The sequence below is a fragment of the Camponotus vicinus genome, unplaced genomic scaffold (assembly GCF_025532165.1).
Source record: "Camponotus vicinus isolate PSW18456_S1 unplaced genomic scaffold, iyCamVici1.0 SCAF_14, whole genome shotgun sequence".
NCBI classification, from domain to species: domain Eukaryota; kingdom Metazoa; phylum Arthropoda; class Insecta; order Hymenoptera; family Formicidae; genus Camponotus; species Camponotus vicinus.
In genome coordinates, this window is record NW_028141950.1 from 3,654,505 (window position 1) to 3,674,157 (window position 19,653).

The following is a 19,653-nucleotide window of genomic DNA, read 5'->3' on the forward strand; positions in this document are numbered from 1 at the left end:
TTAATCATATTTATATCACGTAATCCTACTCAATCACCTTTTCGTATTGAATCAATTCAGTCAATGTCAAGAAAAAGATAATAATAAAAATTAGATTAAAAAATATATCTATAGATGTATACTTAATTATAAATTACAAAGAAAGCTTTAACGAACATTTTGATATGAATGAAAACGCATGATATAACTTCATATGAAATTACGTTAGAAAAATATTGCAAAGTTACGTGAAAATGTGGAGTGCACGTGGGGAAAAATAGTAGATATTTTTATCCACAGTGTTACGAGCATGGCTTTCACGAGTCTGTTTAGCTGCAAAAGTCACAGCGTTACGTAATATTTTTACGAAAAAGGTTTCTCTTGATTTCTTATAAATTTCTCGCTCGATAGAATCAAGCATTTCTTCGATATTATTGCTTTTAAATGAATCATGGCGTTAAATTTCTCGGAAATCCTTCGCAGGTTTGACAGGCTAGCCGCTGAGCACCACTGCCTCAGGATAAAGCTTCTCGGGGACTGTTATTATTGCGTTTCCGGACTTCCGGAGCCACGACCCGATCACGCTCATTGTTGCGTAGAGATGGGACTGGACATGATCGATGCAATAACGTAAGTCTGCATGTTTCTTTACCTTCGCGTAAGCTTCATTAAATTTTTATCATATGTAATAAAGCTTTATTGTTAAAAACATGCTACATTTGTATCCGATTTTTGAGAACGACATACGTACACAGAAAAAAAGAACATTCTTGTTTTGAAAATATATCTAGTTTTAACATGGAGATCTTGAAATGAGATTATATTGCGTTAATTAAAGAAAAATATAATTGCTTGAATAATTGCTTACTTGAATGAAGCCATTTTATATAGTTCAATCAAGAAAAATATATTCTTATGATTTAAGATTTAATTTTCTTGAATGGAAAAGAAACAATGTTAGATAGAAAGTAACATTTTTAAATCAAACATTATAATTTTCTTAAAGTAGAATTAAATAATTATATATTCTTGAGGTGACAATTACAATATTAAAATCAGACGATAATATTGTTGAAATTTAAAATTATTAAATTCTTCTAAGAAGATTATAAATTGTTATACGAAACAATGAACGCGTTATTTTTTTTCTGTGTAACGATAAATATAATTAAAGCAAAGTAAAAATTTTATCACGGTTTAAAACGTATCCTATTTGAAATCATGAAATAACAAAAAAAAATCCGTATCATAGAGGTTTCGTCGGCAACGTCAAAAGTTCGCGTAGTATTTTATATCCTAGTGATGCTTGACATCGGACAAAGGAAAAACGCAAGATAGAAATAGTTGAAGATAGAATATCGAAAGCTGCCCGGAAGCGAACTAAACGGATCAAAGTAACATATGAGCAATAAGTGATGCTTTCGTTTATATCCACGAGACGACCGCAAAACTATCGGCGTAGTTGCATCCTATATGTCTCGCTTTCATTTCGTTCGTGTTTTCATAAAACGTCAAAGAGAAGATTTCCTCAGAGAGCATGGTATATGCGATTGAGGTCGATACATCGAAATACGAGCATCATGAAAGACCCTCTGGTCTTTCCATGGATCACTGAATTGCAGATAAATTCCCGGCGAATATACGCGTTTAAATTCCAAATTTAATCTCGCTTTAAACCCTCGTCATAAATTTCTCTTCGTCCAATTTGACGGTGTCTTAGTCTCTCTCGCTCGAAATACTTTGCCGCGCGAAAAACCCTTCTGTCAAACCGACAGAAAGTCAATGTACGAATAAAAACGCGCGAGAAATCATGTATGAAAAGAGAAAAAATCGAGAGATATCGAACAATAACTATTGTAATCGAATGTGGATTAATCGTGTCGCGAAAGAGAATAGAATATTTACGCGTTAAAATATATATTAAACACATTGTCTTCTCCCGTTTCATCAATAATGAAAATACTTTGACTTATCCGATAGTTCGAGCATCGAAATAACATTCCTCGAGCTATGCTTAACGATCAAAGTTTGTTTTTATTGCATGCTACGATTAGCTCGATTATCCGGCCACTTCTGCGCCTAATGACGGCAAAGAAGAAACAATAACTCGACGCGTCCGTATCTCTTCGTAGATTGGTTCGCGAAGTAATGGCCGTAAACGTGAATATGAGAGTTGGCATCCACACGGGCCGGGTTCACTGCGGGGTTCTCGGCCTGAGAAAATGGCAGTTCGATGTTTGGAGTAACGACGTGACCCTAGCCAATTACATGGAAAGCGGAGGGATACCCGGGTAAGTACGAGCAATTTTGTTCGAGATATGTCAGCCCTCAACCGACTCGCTCTCTTCAAATCTCACCCCGATTGATAGCAATAAATTACATCCCGTGAACCGGTACAATTTTATGCGCGCCTTGTTCCTTACGAAATATAATATTTCGTATAAAACTTTACTATGCTTGCGAAATTTATTTAGATAAAAAAATATATATCCTTTGTTGAAAGATAATCTCTTTAATGTCGATAACAAGTGTCGGGTGAGAAGAATTAGATGAAGGGTATGGTATTTCGCAGACGCGTGCACATCACGAAAGAGACTTTAGATTATTTGGGAGGATATTACGAAGTCGAGGAAGGTCGCGGAGGCGAGAGAAACGCGTATTTAAAGGACCACAACATCAGGACCTATTTAATTGTCCCTGGAGATACGTTCAAGGACAATATAACTAGTTCCGGGATGCGAAAGAACTTTCCAGCGAATGGCAACGTGTCTAAAGAGATGAGGGTTATGGGCCATGGCTCGCAACACGGAAAACAAACCAAGTAAGAGCTCATTAATTATTACTGCTTAATCTCTTAGTTCTTGATATAGCGTCACAGATGACAATATACAATATTACTCAAGTAATTTCCGAGAAATCTCCAAAATTTTAAGATGGAAAAAAATTGTTCTTAATAATTCTGTGATAATCAAAAGATAATCGTATAAACTGTCCTATCCGCGATTTTTCAATTTACAATAATTGTAAAATAAATCGTTTGTCTTTACTCGTTCTCAAAAAAATAATAAAATAAATAAAAAATATCATTAATAAATTGATGAAAATAACGCGATTGATCTGTAATAAACGTTACAAATATGAAATGATTAACATCGTCATCTTATATTCGAATAACATTTGCCGTATGTTTTATTAGTAGATTAGGCTTCGGTGAAATTATCGAGAGCGAAAAGGATCCCGAAGATGAGGTAAACGAGTATCTAATGCGAGCGATCGATGCTAGAAGCATAGATCGATTGAGAGCGGAACATTGTACACCCTTTATATTGAAATTTCGAAGACCGGATGTCGAAGAAAAGGTAATATTAAATTAAAGAAAAAACGTAAAAATAATCCCCGAATTATAAATATGTATATTTTTTATAAACTTGTATCTTTTAATAAAATCAATTTTTACGTAAAACTATAATTAACGCAATGATATTTATTAGAATTATTATCGAATCTTTATTATTGCAAATTTTATAAAATACTCGTTTTTTATATATTATTTTTTATTATAAAAATATTATTTTTATAGAATGTATTAATTGCTCGGGAGAGTTATATTTTACGTTCATATTATTTCGAGAGTTCGCAATTAATTTATAATACTAATACATACAAAATACAAGTTATAATTACATGTTCATACTGCGTATACGATTAAATTCAACTAATCGGCGCGGTAATCCATTATATAGAAGTCCGTTTAAATTTAATTAAATTTTGGTTAATTCGCTAAACGGGTATTTGGATTATCCGGCTTCTGCGTGATTTAATCGATTTGCATTCTATATTCTCGCGTTGAAACAAAAATTTCGAATTGTTCACGAATTGTTCGCAATGAGAAACCAACAGTTGAAATAAATGCAATGCGTTAACGATAAACATTCGCTAGTGCAAATGGAAACAATACCGGATATTACAATTGTTTTAATTACCTGTTGCAGTATTCGCGAGAGAGGGACAGGATGCTCTCAGCTTACTTCGTGTGCTCCGGTTTCGTCTACATGGTCGTTGTGGTCGCAATAGCCATCACCCTCATTGGGTAAATACACACGTGGTCGATAAATTCCACCTTCTACACAATATTTGTACCTTCACACTACTCACGATTCACATATATATGTTTCATCCCAATTGGAATTATTCTCCGTTTCACTAATGATAGTAACTACCGAATGATCGTGACGTCTTACGGTCGCGCCTCGAAGAATAATATGCGTAGGCCGCGACTTACGTTTTACGCTGTTGCCACCCCCTCTCCCACTCGAGTCTCGCGCGAAGGACAACTAGGCGGCCGCATGTAAACAATAGCGCGGTACACGTCACAGAAGAAAATACCGTACAATAGTTAATACATGTATACAGCTACGAAAATTTAACGTAATATAACGAATGAAAATATATTCGGAATATATTCTGTTCCTTGAACTTTGAATAGGTAATGAACAAGTGATGTGTATCACAATTTCACATTATTTTAATCATCCCATTTTATATATTAATTCGCATCTTTAGTCTGAAAATAATTATTTCATACTTGACTAAGAAACAAGAATCCAAATCTTTTCTTCATTAGAGATTTCTACTCTAAATGAATACACAGTAAAAAATTGTGCGTATGTTAAAATTTTCTTGTGTTACCACACGTTTTGATTAGTACTTTAATGTAAAATTAACATACAACTTTTATGTTATTATTTTTATAATGTTTTCATGTGTTACATTTATGTCAACTTCATAATTTAACACTTTGTACATGTCTCTTAGAAATGAAATATTATTTTGAGTATTTTTAACATAATCATTTTAAACAATCAACATGTCTCAAATTCAGTTTAACATTCTAAGAAAAGTTAAAGTAAATCTTCAAATAATCTTGAACTTTGACATACAAAATAATCAAATTTACTAAAATCAAATGTTTCTATTACAAATAATTTAAATTAAAATAATTACTATTATATGCTAATGTCTTTGTTATTGTAACTATTTTTTTATTTAATTTGTTTATTTTTACACTATACTTAAAGTCACAATAACAAAAATAAATGTAAAGTATTGTGTCAATTATTTAACATTTTTAGTTTGTCAATAAGTAACATATGAATGAGTTATTTTAACTTAAAATTTAAAGTGGACTTTCTGGGACATGTTAAAATTAACGTTTTATTTTTTACTGTGTATATATACGAAATATATATACGTGATTCAGTAGTTGTGATACTATTATGTTATTTTACAAATCAAAATTTTGTTCCTATCTTTAATTTCAAATTTCTTATCTTCAATTTTTAATTTCCAATATTTCATGGAGTCTAGAATATTTCGATAGATTTATTTCATATATATATATATATATATATAAAATAAATTTTGAGCTTCTATTTTGCATTTCAAATAGATAATAAATATGCAAAGATATCTATAATTTTTAAAAAATGGCTTAGTAATTTAGCGTAACTGATATGAATTGACAATTGAAGTCTCTTGCAATAAGAAAAACGCAAAAAATTCGAAAAAATTGCTCTAAAAGTGTTTCTATTTTTTAGGAGCGTATACTTCTACATTTGCACCGCGATAAGCATATTGGTGATAGCCTTAGTCAATGCCGTTTTATTAGCGGAAAAGAACGAGGTAAGATCATTAAAATATAATTACGTATAGTTACTATAATTACGTATAGTTACGTATAATTTTTCGCGATATCTCTCAAATATTGCAAAATTTTATTCCATAAAAATTTTTCCTCCTTCGGTAATTATGTCAGAATACGTATCATATACGTCTAATATAAAAGCGCGATATTTAAATCGCGTGATACATCACGTATCACTTCGGGTCAATGACGAGAAAAAATCTCTGGAAAAGTGCCACTTGACCTTCACCAAGTGGCAGGCTTCCAGGTCACTGTCAAAATTATCGATCCCAGTAGTAAATTTTCTCTCCTCCATCTTTCCTTCTCGCGGTCTCTCGATGATCCCGGAGATCATTCTCTTATCTAGCGGATTTAATTAATCGAGAAATGAAGGTAATCGTGCGCGTTTTTTACAGAGAGTACCGCAATGGGTGAGGAACACAGCTTTACAGATCTTCGAGAATCGCATCGTCGCGCAAAGCATCGCGTCCATCGTCGTTTTTTTGACGTTCATCACGGTATTGTCACCGTTGGTAAGTGATCGATGCACCCATACATAAATTATGGCTATTATTTACATTTTACGATCTCTCTGAACTGCCTCTTTTCATTGTTATTTATTATTTTTATTTATTTTTTTTTTTTTGTGAAAAAATCTCGTACAATATTAGAGACAAATGTATCAAGAAATTTATCGAGAAATTTATCAAGTAATTCCCGTAGTTTTCGACATGTTCTCTTTTCATGTTTTATTTTCAATGAATTTCCGATGATCAATTCCGCTCTAGATTTAGAAAACTCGTTTTGCTAAAACAGCGTGACATAAATTAGATTTCGCCATCGTTAAAACTTTCAACGATAAATCGCGCGAATGTCGATACAGTGATCAATCACAAATGCCGCGGAATAAATAGTATTGCCGCAAACGTTTAAATCACGAGCGGGCGGAAGAAACGTCGATCGTATGCCAGATATTACACCTTTCAGTGATCTGCGTTCACGCAATAAAAGAGCGGTAAATAACGGCCGGTTCGTGTTGCTTTTCTTTTTTAGATCACATTAGAAGGAAGTAAGGCTTGCGCCAGCAATAACACCTCGCTCCTCGCCGCAGAATGGCTGGACGAGAATTCCACCGTACAGAGAATTCCGACAAAAAGTAACGACAGTGTCAGCATATGTGACTATATCCTTTTCTGCGACGTAAGTGTAATAAACATCGACGAAAGTCGAAATATTCGTTATTTCGCAAAGTCATCAAGATACGAAAATAGATAACAGATAATGTTTCAAATAATTTCAAAAGGGATTCACGTTTGTCCTCTCAATTGGCAGAAAAACCGCTCAAGCTTAACGCATATAATTATCTTTTAATAATAAAAAATTTTAATTTCTATATAATTAATATATTATAATATGAAAATTTAATTATATAGAAATTAATTATAATTATAATTATAATTAAGATATAATTAATTTCTATGTATTAATATAATTAATTATAATTAATATATTATAATTAATTTCTATAAATCAGATTAAAAATATGTGGTATCATTGTTTTCTGCAACTTCAAAAAAGATTTTAGTAAAAATATTTTTAGAGAGTAATTTTGACGAAATGGCGACTAATACTTCGCAATCGTCAATGATTGCAGCTGTTTCCGGTTCTGGTGATGCTCGTGATGGTGACGTGCGCGGTGTACCAGATTCTAACGTTGGTCTTTAAAGTAACCGTATTGAGCATCGTTGTGATTTTTTATCTCGGGATCAGCATTAACCAGGCACTAAATGAGGTCGACATCGAGCCCGCTGAAAGATGGTTGGCGGGCGTTTTGGTGGTTTTCTTTATGGCCTGCTTAGTGGCACATTCCCAACACACAGAAGCAACTTACAGGTTTGACATTCGAACGAGCCTTTCACCGCTACAAAACAATGGTCCCGAAACTTAAGCAGAGTCAGCTCATAGATGTATCTCGAAGCTGCATGCTATTAGCTTTTAAGGCCCTTGTGGAATTTCCCACGAGGAGCTTCGTGGAAACGTGGTCGCGACAATTCTCTCGTGAATTGAACTCCCGTGGAATAATTTCATAGTCGAGACAAGAAACTACGATACAGAGAGAATAAATTTATTCAAGGGATGTTTCGTGAATATATATTGATGTTTATAAAACATACAATTATATGTGAAACTTAATGAACTATTTACTAAGAATTATTGATGCGTATTAAAAGGACATGTAACATTTCGTTACAAATTGAAAATTCTAAAAAAGAAAAAAACGATATCTATGAAACACATGAAACATTCCGTAAAATCCAAGAACATACATAAATACTTGTTTGGCGAGAAAGAATCACGAACTCTTTCGACTCGATAGTATACAGGAAAATTAATATATACTGTGTGTATCAATACAGATTAGACTTCCTATGGAAGGTACAAGCGACTGAGGAGAAGGAGGAAATGGAGCACTTAAAAGCCTACAATCAGAAACTGCTCGCAAACATACTTCCTGAACACGTGGCCGCCCACTTTCTGTCTACTGTCAATTCAGACGTAAGTTCGGTGTAAAAACTTTTCGTCGAAATTCTCAACTTTTTCAATTATATAAAGCATATTATTAATATAATATTATTCATATAATTTATATATTTATCAATTATATATTTATAAATTATTTTTCAATTATATTATAGCGGAAGCACCGCTAAAATATGATGTATAATTGCTATTATGTATAACAATTTAATAATTTACACAATTTTCTAATTTATATACACACAGGTATGTGTTGTTATATATTACAATTTTCTAATTTGAATAAAACAGGTGACTTTCTTCCTGTACATTCGACCTAATTGTTAAATAACTCTTTTGTAGTTCGCATGACAAGTAGCGTACTTGAAATACAATAGATATGAGAAAAGAATATTTGTAATATGCATCCTAATATTTCTTAAGCGATTATAGATTAAACAGTAATTTGCATCTGAAAGCTGAGTATAAAAAAGTAACATCTTAAAACTTATTAAAAGAAAATCTTAAGAAAATTAATTGGCCTTTACAACCCTCTTACAAGAATATCTCATGTTGGCGGCAGTTTTATAAAAGTGTCACAATTTTGTTTCTTTTCTTATCTTCTATTTTTTCCTATTCAAATGAATCTGGTTAAATTAAGTATATCAATTATTAAATGCTAAATAATTTTATATTATAGTCGTCAACTGTAAAAAGGTCTGTGAAAGAATTTATTCATGCGCACGCACGAACAATATAATTTAATTAAGAGAGCCATTGTCAGAATTTCAATATTTAGTCCCAGCTGTACATAAATTAAGAAGCTTTAATTTATGTATAAATTAACATGAAACTTCAATTATTTATCCATTTGCCTAATTTATCATATCTCGCTCCTAAGCGATTCTCAATATCTAGTTTCGAATTAGCTTTAAGATGCATATTTCAATGGGTTTGAAATTGAATCTTAACTCTCCGTATAAAAGTGCATTAAAATAAAAACCATAAGAAATTATACCGGAGATTTAAAATTATCAAAAAATAATTGTTATTGGAACTTAAAATTATTATATATTTTTAATAATAAAGTTAATAAATTCCTGTAAAAGATTTTCTCAATTTTTTATTTGATAAAAAAAAATTAAACAAAAGCCAAAACATAATGGATCATGCATCGATTATTTCGTAGGAGTTATACCACGAACAATGCGATTTTGTATGCATTATGTTCGCCTCGATCCCGAACTTTTCGGAGTTCTACGTTGAGCTCGAAGCGAATAATGAGGGCGTAGAATGCCTCAGGCTTCTCAACGAGATCATCGCTGACTTTGACGAGTTACTCGCCGAGGAACAGTTCAAGTACATCGAGAAGATCAAGAGCACGGGAGCCACATACATGGCAGCATCGGGTAAGTCTCTCGCGAATTCTTAGCGGCATCGATATGAGCCTTTGATTCGTTCCCCCGAAGGCATCGTCTTCCCGAGCTATCGGCTTTTCATTATTTTAAAAGAACAGCGTGCGCTATTTAATCGCTAGCTCGGTCGAAATTAATCCAGTTATAAATTAGTTTAATAATTTAATTTAATTTTAGTTTAATAATTTAATTTTAATAATTCTCTAACTGGTTCGCGATAATAATATAAGATACATAGTATTCATTAGAGATCTGTGTAACTAACTTTGATAATTATTCGAAATCGCTTTCTAGAATGTATTCTTATCATGCACGTTCATATAAAAAAAATCGCCATTTTTATTTCAATAGAGTTTTACATATTGCATGAAAATAAATCTAATTTTCCACGACCACTCGTAACTTCCTAACAATTTTCCGACAGCGTGGACTCGCTAATCAAATTACGAAGGACACTTGCGATCAGGATGCCGTCGCGCCAAGTTAACCTTAGTCTCTTTCTCTCTGTTGCATCAGGCTTAACGAAAAGCACCTGCGACATGCGGGATTTCAAGCACGTAGTTGCTATGGCGGATTACGCTCTGAGGATCCGCGAGCAGCTGGCCTATGTCAATGAACACAGCTTTAATAACTTCCGCATGCGTGTGGGCATCAACATCGGACCGGTAATATCAGAAACCATGAAGTGTAATTTTCTCTTGTAATCGCACCTGTGTCACTACTTGTAAATACTTTGTTAATTAGAACGAAAATACACATCACTTGAGAATCCAAAGACATATCAAAAGCATTAAAATTGTATTTTATCTTACTTTTAAATAGAGGATAGTTAAAAATATAAATTCTGCGAAAAATTTTAAATATTCGCAAAAAAGTAAATTTTATTCTTTTTATTTTAAAGCTTGATTAAACCTCGATATACATCAAATGTGCAATTTTTCCATAGTATTCTCTCACATAGTATTATATTTTTATTACTTTGTATCTCGTGCTCAGCTGCAAAAGAATATCGGCAAAGTCACTATGGATTCTCAAGGAGAGACTTAATGCACGTCGCATAAATTACGCAGGTGGTCGCCGGTGTGATCGGCGCCAGAAAGCCGCAGTACGATATCTGGGGCAACGCCGTGAATGTGGCCTCCAGGATGGATTCGACGGGCGTGTTGGACGGGATTCAAGTCACCCAGGAGGTGCGCGATATTTTGATCGCCAAAGGATATCCGCTCACTTGTCGTGGGACGATCCAGGTCAAAGGGAAAGGTAGTATGATAACTTACTTCCTGGACGGACCGAAAAACATCACGAAGCCCAATCAGGTGGACGTCACCAGGACGAATTCTAATAATAACGACGCGATGGATAAATCAACAGTAAACAACAGCAACGGGACCGTCTGATTGGTATTACTTAGGCATCAATAATTAAAGAAATTAATATTAGAATTTGAGCTTGAAATTTATTTCTTTTCTATTAAAACAAAAAGTTTATCGTAAATCTCGATAGCAAAAGCGGAAATGTATAACTCTAATTTTCTCTCTTGTACCGAATATTCTTTCTAGATAAAAAATTGAAAATTAGTAACGGAAATAGAAATAATAAAGATCGTAACATTATTATGAATTTATGAAAAAGAAAAAAAATTATGTTATTTCGTGATTTAGCCAATGTTCTTTGCAATCGATTTTTTTAAAACATACATATGATGCATGTTCGATGCAATTACATAATGATACGATAATCGATCTCATGATAAATCTGGACTCGCAAAGAAAGACAGAATGAGCGAAAGGGGATTATTATCTCGGGCGAAACTAATAATCCACATCAATACACGTAAATATCTATTTGAAATATTTCGCAAATTGCTGTCAAAGAATCTGAGTATATCATATTTAACGGCGTTGGCTTCGCAACTTTTTTATAACCGAACTTTCCACTTTCTTATAATATACGTCAATCATGATTTTGAAAGTATACCATTATCTTCAGATATTAATATATGCGCTGTCTAAAGTTGGCAAAAAAGTGCAGAAAAAAGTACTATATGGTCGATATTTTATTTAAGTCAATATTACTTTATAAAAAATATAAAGCATTTTAATGTAGAAATAAAACAATTTTATAGGTTTATTTTTTAAATAGTTTTAAGGGCTTAGGTACAGTCACAAGGTCGAAAAAAAGCAGTTTTTTGATAATTTTTTTTTAAGTTCTGAATGGATGTATTTATTTAAAAGTTTTCCTACATAAAAGAGCAATATTTAAAGAATATTTAAGAATTTTTTCTTAAAAAAATATGGATAATTAATCCACTGGTAGTAGATTTTCGTAGACGCTTCAAAAAAAAGATGACTTGCGGTGCGTAAGATAACTCATCACAGGATTATGTAAAATCAAAAAAACAAAGAGATTCTGTTAGTAGATTAATATATCTCGCACTTGAACGAATTTATTTCAAAAATTATTAAAATTTCAATTTTTGGGACTGTTTTGAACTAAAAATGACGATTTTCACCCAAAAAATCGGCCTACTATTGCTTGTAAAATAGGTTAAAAATAAATAATATAAAAAAACCATCGTTCAAGTGCGAGTTTTATTCATACTAAAGATGTGTGTAAAATTTTATCAAGATCGGTGCAGTAGTTTTTGAGTTACTTTATGCACGGGCTTCAAAAATGCAGTTTTGAGATAAACGCGTTGAAAGTTTTCGGTGTTGATAAAAGTATGGTAATTATTTTTTTTTTAACTTACATAGAATCATCGATCCCAGGGCCATACTGGGTATCCTCAGCAGCAGTTTGAGCGTCCAAAGATTTTATTTTTTTTTTTTTATTTTTGCCGTATACCTGCACCAAGCGCTCTCGACGAGTCGGAGGGGCGAAGATATAGAAACCAGTCTCTTTGCGAGTTTTATTCCGATCGTTTTGAAACTTTCACATAATGTTTCTGAGATGTTGTACTTTCATATAAAAAAATTTCAAAAAAACGATTTTTTTCGACCTCATGACTGTACCTAAGCCCTTAATTATATGTCGATTTATTAAAATATTTTTTATTTAATTCGATGTTATCTGCATATTTTTTTTTTTCAAAAATTCGATGTCTTAGTTCCATTCAACAAAAATGCTAATAAGTTTCTGCAGAAACAGCTTTGCTATTATTAATCTATTAATACATATTTTTTCGGATTTTTACTATATGTATTTTCATTCATTTTATGATACATTCGTGCATCGTCTAACAGCGTGAAAGATTTTATCCGCATATCGCTGTGCATATTGCGCAACAATATCTTGTTAATGTAAAGTTGCTACTATGTCAAGCCACACCAATAGATTCAATAGATTCGCCACGAGATTGAAGTGCCTCCATAGCTAGGGGATCGTTATGTAACACTCTCAACCGCATCGTCGCGTCGGGCAAATATGCGTGTATTGGTGAGGACACATGCACAATCAGTTACACAATGTACTCGATGAATATTTTGTGTAAAATCTCGTTATCGTGGGAACTTTTAGCAAAATATTCCGCATATCAACAGCGTGCGAAAGATTTGTCCACATAAAATAGCATATATAAAAATGAATCGATTAACAAAGCATGTTTAGACGGCCAAGAAACTGTATAAAATGATAGCAAATTCGACAGTTAAATATTTAACGTGCGATTATGAGTAATCAAAATATTTAAAATTCTAAATTTTGCGAAATTTTAATATATATTTGAATATGAAAGTTTGTTATTATGGAGATGCAGAAAGTAGCAAAACTAATTTTTCAAGTGATCCGCAACTCTTATGAATATCATCAAAGATTCAATTAACGAGTTGTGTGCTGTGGAAAATTAAAACTTTCACTAAGCGCAGTATATTAGTATTATCATTGCATTATGCAAATACGTGAAATTAAAAATTTAAGACCTCTTTCGTAGCCTCTAATTTGTATAAATTAATTTATATAATTTTGTATAAATTAATTTGTGTGTTTATGTCCATATAATTCTTATATAAAATTGCCTCTAGTTCAATTGTTAATGAATCGATAATGCCGACAGGTGGGAATGCTCGAGCAAGAATTCGCGACGAACGACGGGTCACACCGACGATAAAAAATACCAATTATTTTTTATTCTTGCGTTATTTAAAAACTTCTTCCATATACTGGAGCCCAAAAACGACCGCATAATCTCTAAATCGCGTGTGCACAAATTGGAGTCGAATACCGTCCGTAGCGACATCAATCGACCTCTGACACACAGACGGAATAATTACGCCACTAGTTTTAAGTCTCAAGACAAACGAAGCGTGATCGACGCTCGCAAAAGTAATCCCCGGTATTTCGGTGCGGATTTTAAAGCGAGTTATGCTTAATTACTTCTGAATTAACTAAAGACTAAAAGATTTATACAACTGTAAAGAACAAACTGTCGAAACATTTCAAGTAATAAATAAAATCTCGAAATTAATATAAAATATCTTTTGGAAGCATTCGATAACAAATATTTGTCTCAAAAATATTAAATGCAACATTTACATTGCAATAAAAACCGTTGTTCAATTTTCGTACGCTTAAAAAAATGAAATAAAGAATCAGAACAAAAAAATATAATGATATTTTTTAATAGCATAATTGTTTTTTTTATAAACTATCAAGTTAATTGGCATTTTCATTAGTTTTAATCCATTTTTCGTTTCATCGAAAATCCATATTTATTTGAAATATAGCTATTTAGCAACTGGAAATATCTGATAAACTCAAGTTAGTAAATGTGTACCGAAATACCGGACGTTTTCAAGAGATAAGCTGGAAATGACAAGTTCTTCTCCCAGTTCTTCTCCCTATATCGTACTTAAACTTGAATAATGCCTATAATGTATGTGATTGCGCTAGAAATCTTCAGTTCTCTCTTTGAGCGATAATCTAATATTAATGAGTGGTATTGCCGAGGATAATTTTTGTGTAATTTGTGCTCGAACAGGAAGATACGTCGCCAAAAAAGTCGATTTTTCAAAAAAATTTCTCTCGAGGATGAGCATATATGATGCTAATTAAATGAAGTATTATGTAGCAACAATTTTCAATTTACGTACATAGTTAAATATATATATGTATTATATAGCGCACAATTACAATGTAGCTAAAATTCTTCATAAATCTATATCTAATCATATTTTCAAACATTTTTACACATTATTTTTACATTTGATTTTTTATAAAATGCAAAAACAAACTAAGAAAGATTTTCAATTTTATAATATATTACATTCATATATTTCGAGATAAAAAAAATTATGTTCCATACATATATATATTTCAAGCAGATAAATATTTTTCATAACTTGTCAATACTCTTTGAGAGACACGAGAAACAATTTTTAATAATAATAATTTTACACATGGAAAAGGATTTATTCTCTTACAACAATAAGAACGCCAATATTAACAATAAGAATGTCAACATCCTCGAAGAAATAAACACGCATAATATATACTTATGGATTTATAGTATAAAATGCAGCATTAGTAGAAAACTTGGTGCAATGATATGTTAAACCTTATATAACAATTAAAAATTGCTACAAATAATTTATGACAAATCAATATATAGTGAATTTTCGTGTTTTCTAATGAACTATTATTTCTAAAGAAACTTTATTTTTTGATTAGCTCAATGTGTTATTGATTCTTCCCAAATTCTTTATAATGTGATTTGTTAGATGATAGCTTAATTATTTTTAATAACTTCTAAATTAATTGCGATATTATTATTCTCTCGTGACACATGTCTGGCAAGTTGTATGTTTGACACAAATTTTTGTATTATTCTAGTCAATATGAAAAGAGTCTCCCATAAATATATATATACGTGTATGTAGTCAAAATAAATCGAAAAAGATTAAGTCTAATACAACGAAACCGTGGATGAACAAACCTCACCATATGTATACAGTTTGCTTTAACAAGAAGGGGACCACGGCAAACTAATAATTGAATATAATTATGTAGAATGACGATTGAATTGTAGCCGCCTCTAAAAATATGAAAATATTATTTTTATTTTATGTTCGTATGCCTATTCTTCATAATTATGCTAGTCGATATTTTAAGTAAGAAAAAGCCCAGCATTTCCCAAACTAGAATTTATTAAAAATTGCTTCTAAAGAAAATTCTTGACAAAAATATATAATTTAAAGATTAATTAATTTATAAAAATCGCTAAAAATCATTAGTCTTATATCTTGTACTTTAATTAGGGGAATTGTATTCTCATTAAATAACCGAAAATTATATTTTAGTAAAGTAATTAAATTTTTAATTAAAATATATGAGAAAATAGAACGGAATATAAAATTCAGAATAAAAAATTATAAATTATATTACTCAATCCGGCCAAAAGTGATAAAAACATAAAAATTTAATAATATAACAAATATTAAGAAATAATTAAAGAGAAATTTAATTCTGTTTTGTTTTATTTGTTCTACGATTGGGAAATGTATTGAGAAAATGATTTGTAAATTGTAATATATATGATCTTTCGTTGTAAATTTTCGGATATACATATATAGCAATTTGTTTATTATATAAAATTACTTATTAAAATTTTAATTAATACATGTATTATTAAGCAACGTCTTTTTCTATTAAGAGCTTTAAATAGTCCTTTGCCCGTCCGTAGTTGAAACTCTACCTTGATTTCAAGATTTTAAAGGACTTCTAGCTCGTAAAAGTAAATTCATATAATTAAAGGAGTAAACTCCCCGAGAAAATGCAGAAAGACATCGGACGAGCGATTTTCTACACTAACCAATTTTCTGACAGAAACTTAATGAAATTGCAGAATGTTATTGTAGCCAATCAACGAATAACATTCTTTTTTCTTTTATCGATCTCAATGGTCTATAAGAGAATGTCCAGTTATTTAATTCTATTATTGTTTCAGAAAAAAAACTACAAAAATAAACATCGAAAAACGTTAATTAATTGCAAAAGTTTTTATCACCCAGTATTAATTAAAAAATTATTAGATTTTTATATAAAAAGATTACAATATATATTATAGAGAATAAATGAAAAACGAGAACAAATGAGAAATAATTTTCAATACAAGAGTGAAAAACTACCTGAAAGAAACACAAATAAGTAAATAAACAAGCCGTTTTCCCTTTTCCTCGAAATATAGAAAAGAAAAACCAACGTGATTTAATCAACAAAACAATTGCAATCACGAATACCAAAAGATAAAAAGATAAGTATTTTATAAAATACACCGATAAAAATAAATGCAATTTTATAGAATCAACAATTCAAATGTTCACAAAATAATTTTTAAATTTATCTAAAATGGAAAGATATTCTTTTGTTATTCGCAGCTGAAAACTGAATTCATTAAAACGATATCGAAATTATTTATCATAGAAATTATATTTATTATATAATTTCTGAGAAAAATATTTGTGTAGAAACAATCGATCGCCCAAAATGCGGATTCGACGAGAAAACGCCGGCATTCTGCAATATTCAATGTCTAATACATTAGCTACATTAGGCATGTAAATATGTATGTATGTATGTATGTATGTATATGAGGCGCTTGAGAGCATATGTGTACAAACTCGGCCAAAATGTATACATAGATGTTAATTACGTTGATGTGTATTTATCGGCGCGGCGCGGCACGAGCTCGATCTTCTCGATCAAAAATATACATATCGACCTTCTGTGCGCCTAAGCAATCCTCTCCAAACGATAAATAAAACAAAAACTATATTTGTTATAGACACACCAGTAGAGCATGTAAAAAATATTTTGACAAGTCTAATTAACTTAATTAAATGATTGGACAAGTGTCGTGTTTATCGTACACATAATTTAACTAACTTGTTAAATAAGACATCATGTATGGAAAAAGTACGATGTGTCAGAGCACGTCGAATTGAAATTAAATGCTAATTTTCGCGGTATGATTATGCGTGCAGCCGCAAACTTAACGCTCGATTAGATCAATCGTCGATCGATCAATCGATCAACGATGCATGATAAAATACAAATAAGCATCAAGTTTATTCAGCTTTCGTGAGAATTCCAATCGCGCTGGCAGGTCCAGCTAATATTGAATGTTGATTGACGTAAGCGACGAAGCTAATCATGTAACGATGTGCGATTGTTAGAGCAAAGGTACGCGATCGAATCATACTAATTAGTAAGCAACGGATCATTTGTGCTAAAATCTTCCTTCTATGCATCTCGATTATCGAATCATAAATGCTTAAAACACAATTTCGAAGACATTAAGAACATTTCACTTAAAGATCTGTATAATAAAATGTAAAATCTCTCCATCACTTCATTCATCGTCTAATCACGTTACAATAAGACGTTCTCTTTTCTCTGCGTGTTTCTACGAATTGGCTAATTTTTTAAAATTAATATTTAATTTATATTAATTATTGTAAAAGTCACAAAATTGTAAAGGACTCTTTTACTCGATTTAATCCGCTCTATCAACACATGAGATGATTATTACTGGACATCCTGTATATCAAATTTATTTTATTTTTAAACAAACAAAATTATATTTTAAAATTGCATATTAGAATAATATTAATATTTTCAGTCATTAAAGTTGTTTAGGATATTTTCCGTAAAGTTCTAATTTTCATCATTACAACATCGATCTTATTAGATAATTTCTCGTTAAATTTCACGTCCAAAACCATCGAGGCGACAACGTCGAAGCACAAATGATCCAACTCGAATTTATTGTGCACCACATTATATCGAAGTAAGCTCTTACGTCATAAGTCCATTTATTACATGTTACAGTCTAGGAGCTCTTTAGCGTCAAAAAGTTATTTGTCCAAATATAATGATAATAGCTATTGATCCTGTCGACGAGAATTATAAACCATTATTACAAATATTTTTTCAAACATCTTAAGCTCGATGAAGTAACTTATCTTTTTTAAAGAAAATAATTCTCATTTTTTAAAGAAATCTCAAATGTTAAAAAAATTAATAAACGTTACAGCTTTTTATAAACAAGTAATTAAAGTAGTGTAAGTGGAAAATTTAATGGCTCGTCGGCAGTATGTTAACAGCTGTTAAAATTAGTATGGTTAATAAGTATATCGTAAGAATTTTGGAATGTACTAATCGATATATTGGAACAAGTTTCCTTGAGCAGAGAGCGTATTCCCATCCAGATTTCCGCGTCACATTTCTTGCCTACGACAGTGAAACGCGGAAACTTCGTCAATGACGTCGACAAAATGTCGATCCTATAGGTCAATATATAACGATGCAGATCGATTATGAGAGTCTTAGATAAAATCGAAAGTGCACGAAAAATAGGACGAGAAGTGAAGACTATTTATTATCCACAAAAAAATTGATGTAACTTCGATGGCCTAAAGTTCAGTCTTTACTGAAAACACACATCTATATCATAGCCACAATCGCGCGCCGTGATTAACACACACTGATGATATGAAATAAATTTTTAATAAAACTAAAGATTCCTCAATTTTTTCTGCATTGTTTTCCTATTACAGATTTTTTCAGAAGAAAAAGATAATTCAGATAAAAGATGATTTTATCTACCAATTATTTAATTTGTGATCTCGATCCAGATTTATATCATTTTCACGCAATTTATTTCATTATTTTTACATGACATTTATTATAGCAATAATTTCAGTTCTACTTTGTTCAATTCAATCGGAGAAAAACTTTAAGCAAAATGAAACTTGAACACAAAGTACAGTTGAAATAAAAAATAACTTGACGTAAATTTTCTTTTTGATAAAAAAATTGCAATCTCTAAATGACAAAATATTGGCGATTCTTTTAGAATACTTGTATGTCGCACACAAACTAGTTTAGCCTTTCCAATTAACCCAATTTAGCGAGAAACCGGTTTTCTATCCAACCTGATGTACTCATTCTCAAGGTTTCATCATTATTTGATAAATAGTTCAAAGTGCAATAAAATAGTTCAAACGAATATTTCAAATAAAGCAACTTATAAATTTATTAATAAATGATACTGCAAGATATTAT

The 19,653-nt window shown here is 31.3% G+C and overlaps 2 protein-coding genes across 6 annotated transcripts in view; one reads left to right on the forward strand and one right to left on the reverse strand.

Moving 5' to 3' along the window:
- The window catches only part of LOC145965400 (adenylate cyclase type 6), a 92,323-nt gene extending 73,206 nt beyond the window's left edge, over positions 1 to 19,117 (forward strand). Inside the window, exons 10-23 of one of the 2 annotated variants that reach the window (XM_083088912.1) lie at positions 463 to 609; positions 2,112 to 2,270; positions 2,552 to 2,800; positions 3,176 to 3,338; positions 3,972 to 4,069; positions 5,577 to 5,661; positions 6,079 to 6,195; positions 6,716 to 6,862; positions 7,317 to 7,555; positions 8,080 to 8,218; positions 9,369 to 9,588; positions 10,111 to 10,259; positions 10,665 to 10,994; positions 13,646 to 19,117. In XM_083088912.1, the coding sequence (XP_082945038.1) occupies positions 463 to 609; positions 2,112 to 2,270; positions 2,552 to 2,800; positions 3,176 to 3,338; positions 3,972 to 4,069; positions 5,577 to 5,661; positions 6,079 to 6,195; positions 6,716 to 6,862; positions 7,317 to 7,555; positions 8,080 to 8,218; positions 9,369 to 9,588; positions 10,111 to 10,259; positions 10,665 to 10,991 (2,239 nt within the window). In that variant the 3' untranslated portion in view covers positions 10,992 to 10,994; positions 13,646 to 19,117. The remainder of the gene's footprint in view (positions 1 to 462; positions 610 to 2,111; positions 2,271 to 2,551; positions 2,801 to 3,175; positions 3,339 to 3,971; positions 4,070 to 5,576; positions 5,662 to 6,078; positions 6,196 to 6,715; positions 6,863 to 7,316; positions 7,556 to 8,079; positions 8,219 to 9,368; positions 9,589 to 10,110; positions 10,260 to 10,664; positions 10,995 to 13,645) is intronic. The other variant, XM_083088913.1, reaches the window with a different exon arrangement.
- Positions 1 to 19,653, reverse strand: part of LOC145965402 (uncharacterized) — a 120,188-nt gene that overhangs the window by 89,918 nt on the left and 10,617 nt on the right. For 3 of the 4 annotated variants that reach the window (XM_083088924.1, XM_083088922.1, XM_083088921.1), the window contains exon 1: positions 3,963 to 4,221. The exons of the other annotated variant lie outside the window; for it this stretch is intronic. The gene's annotated coding sequence lies outside the window, so the exon portion shown is untranslated. Of the gene's footprint in view, positions 1 to 3,962; positions 4,222 to 19,653 lie in introns of those variants that run through there. 4 annotated transcript variants of the gene reach the window in all.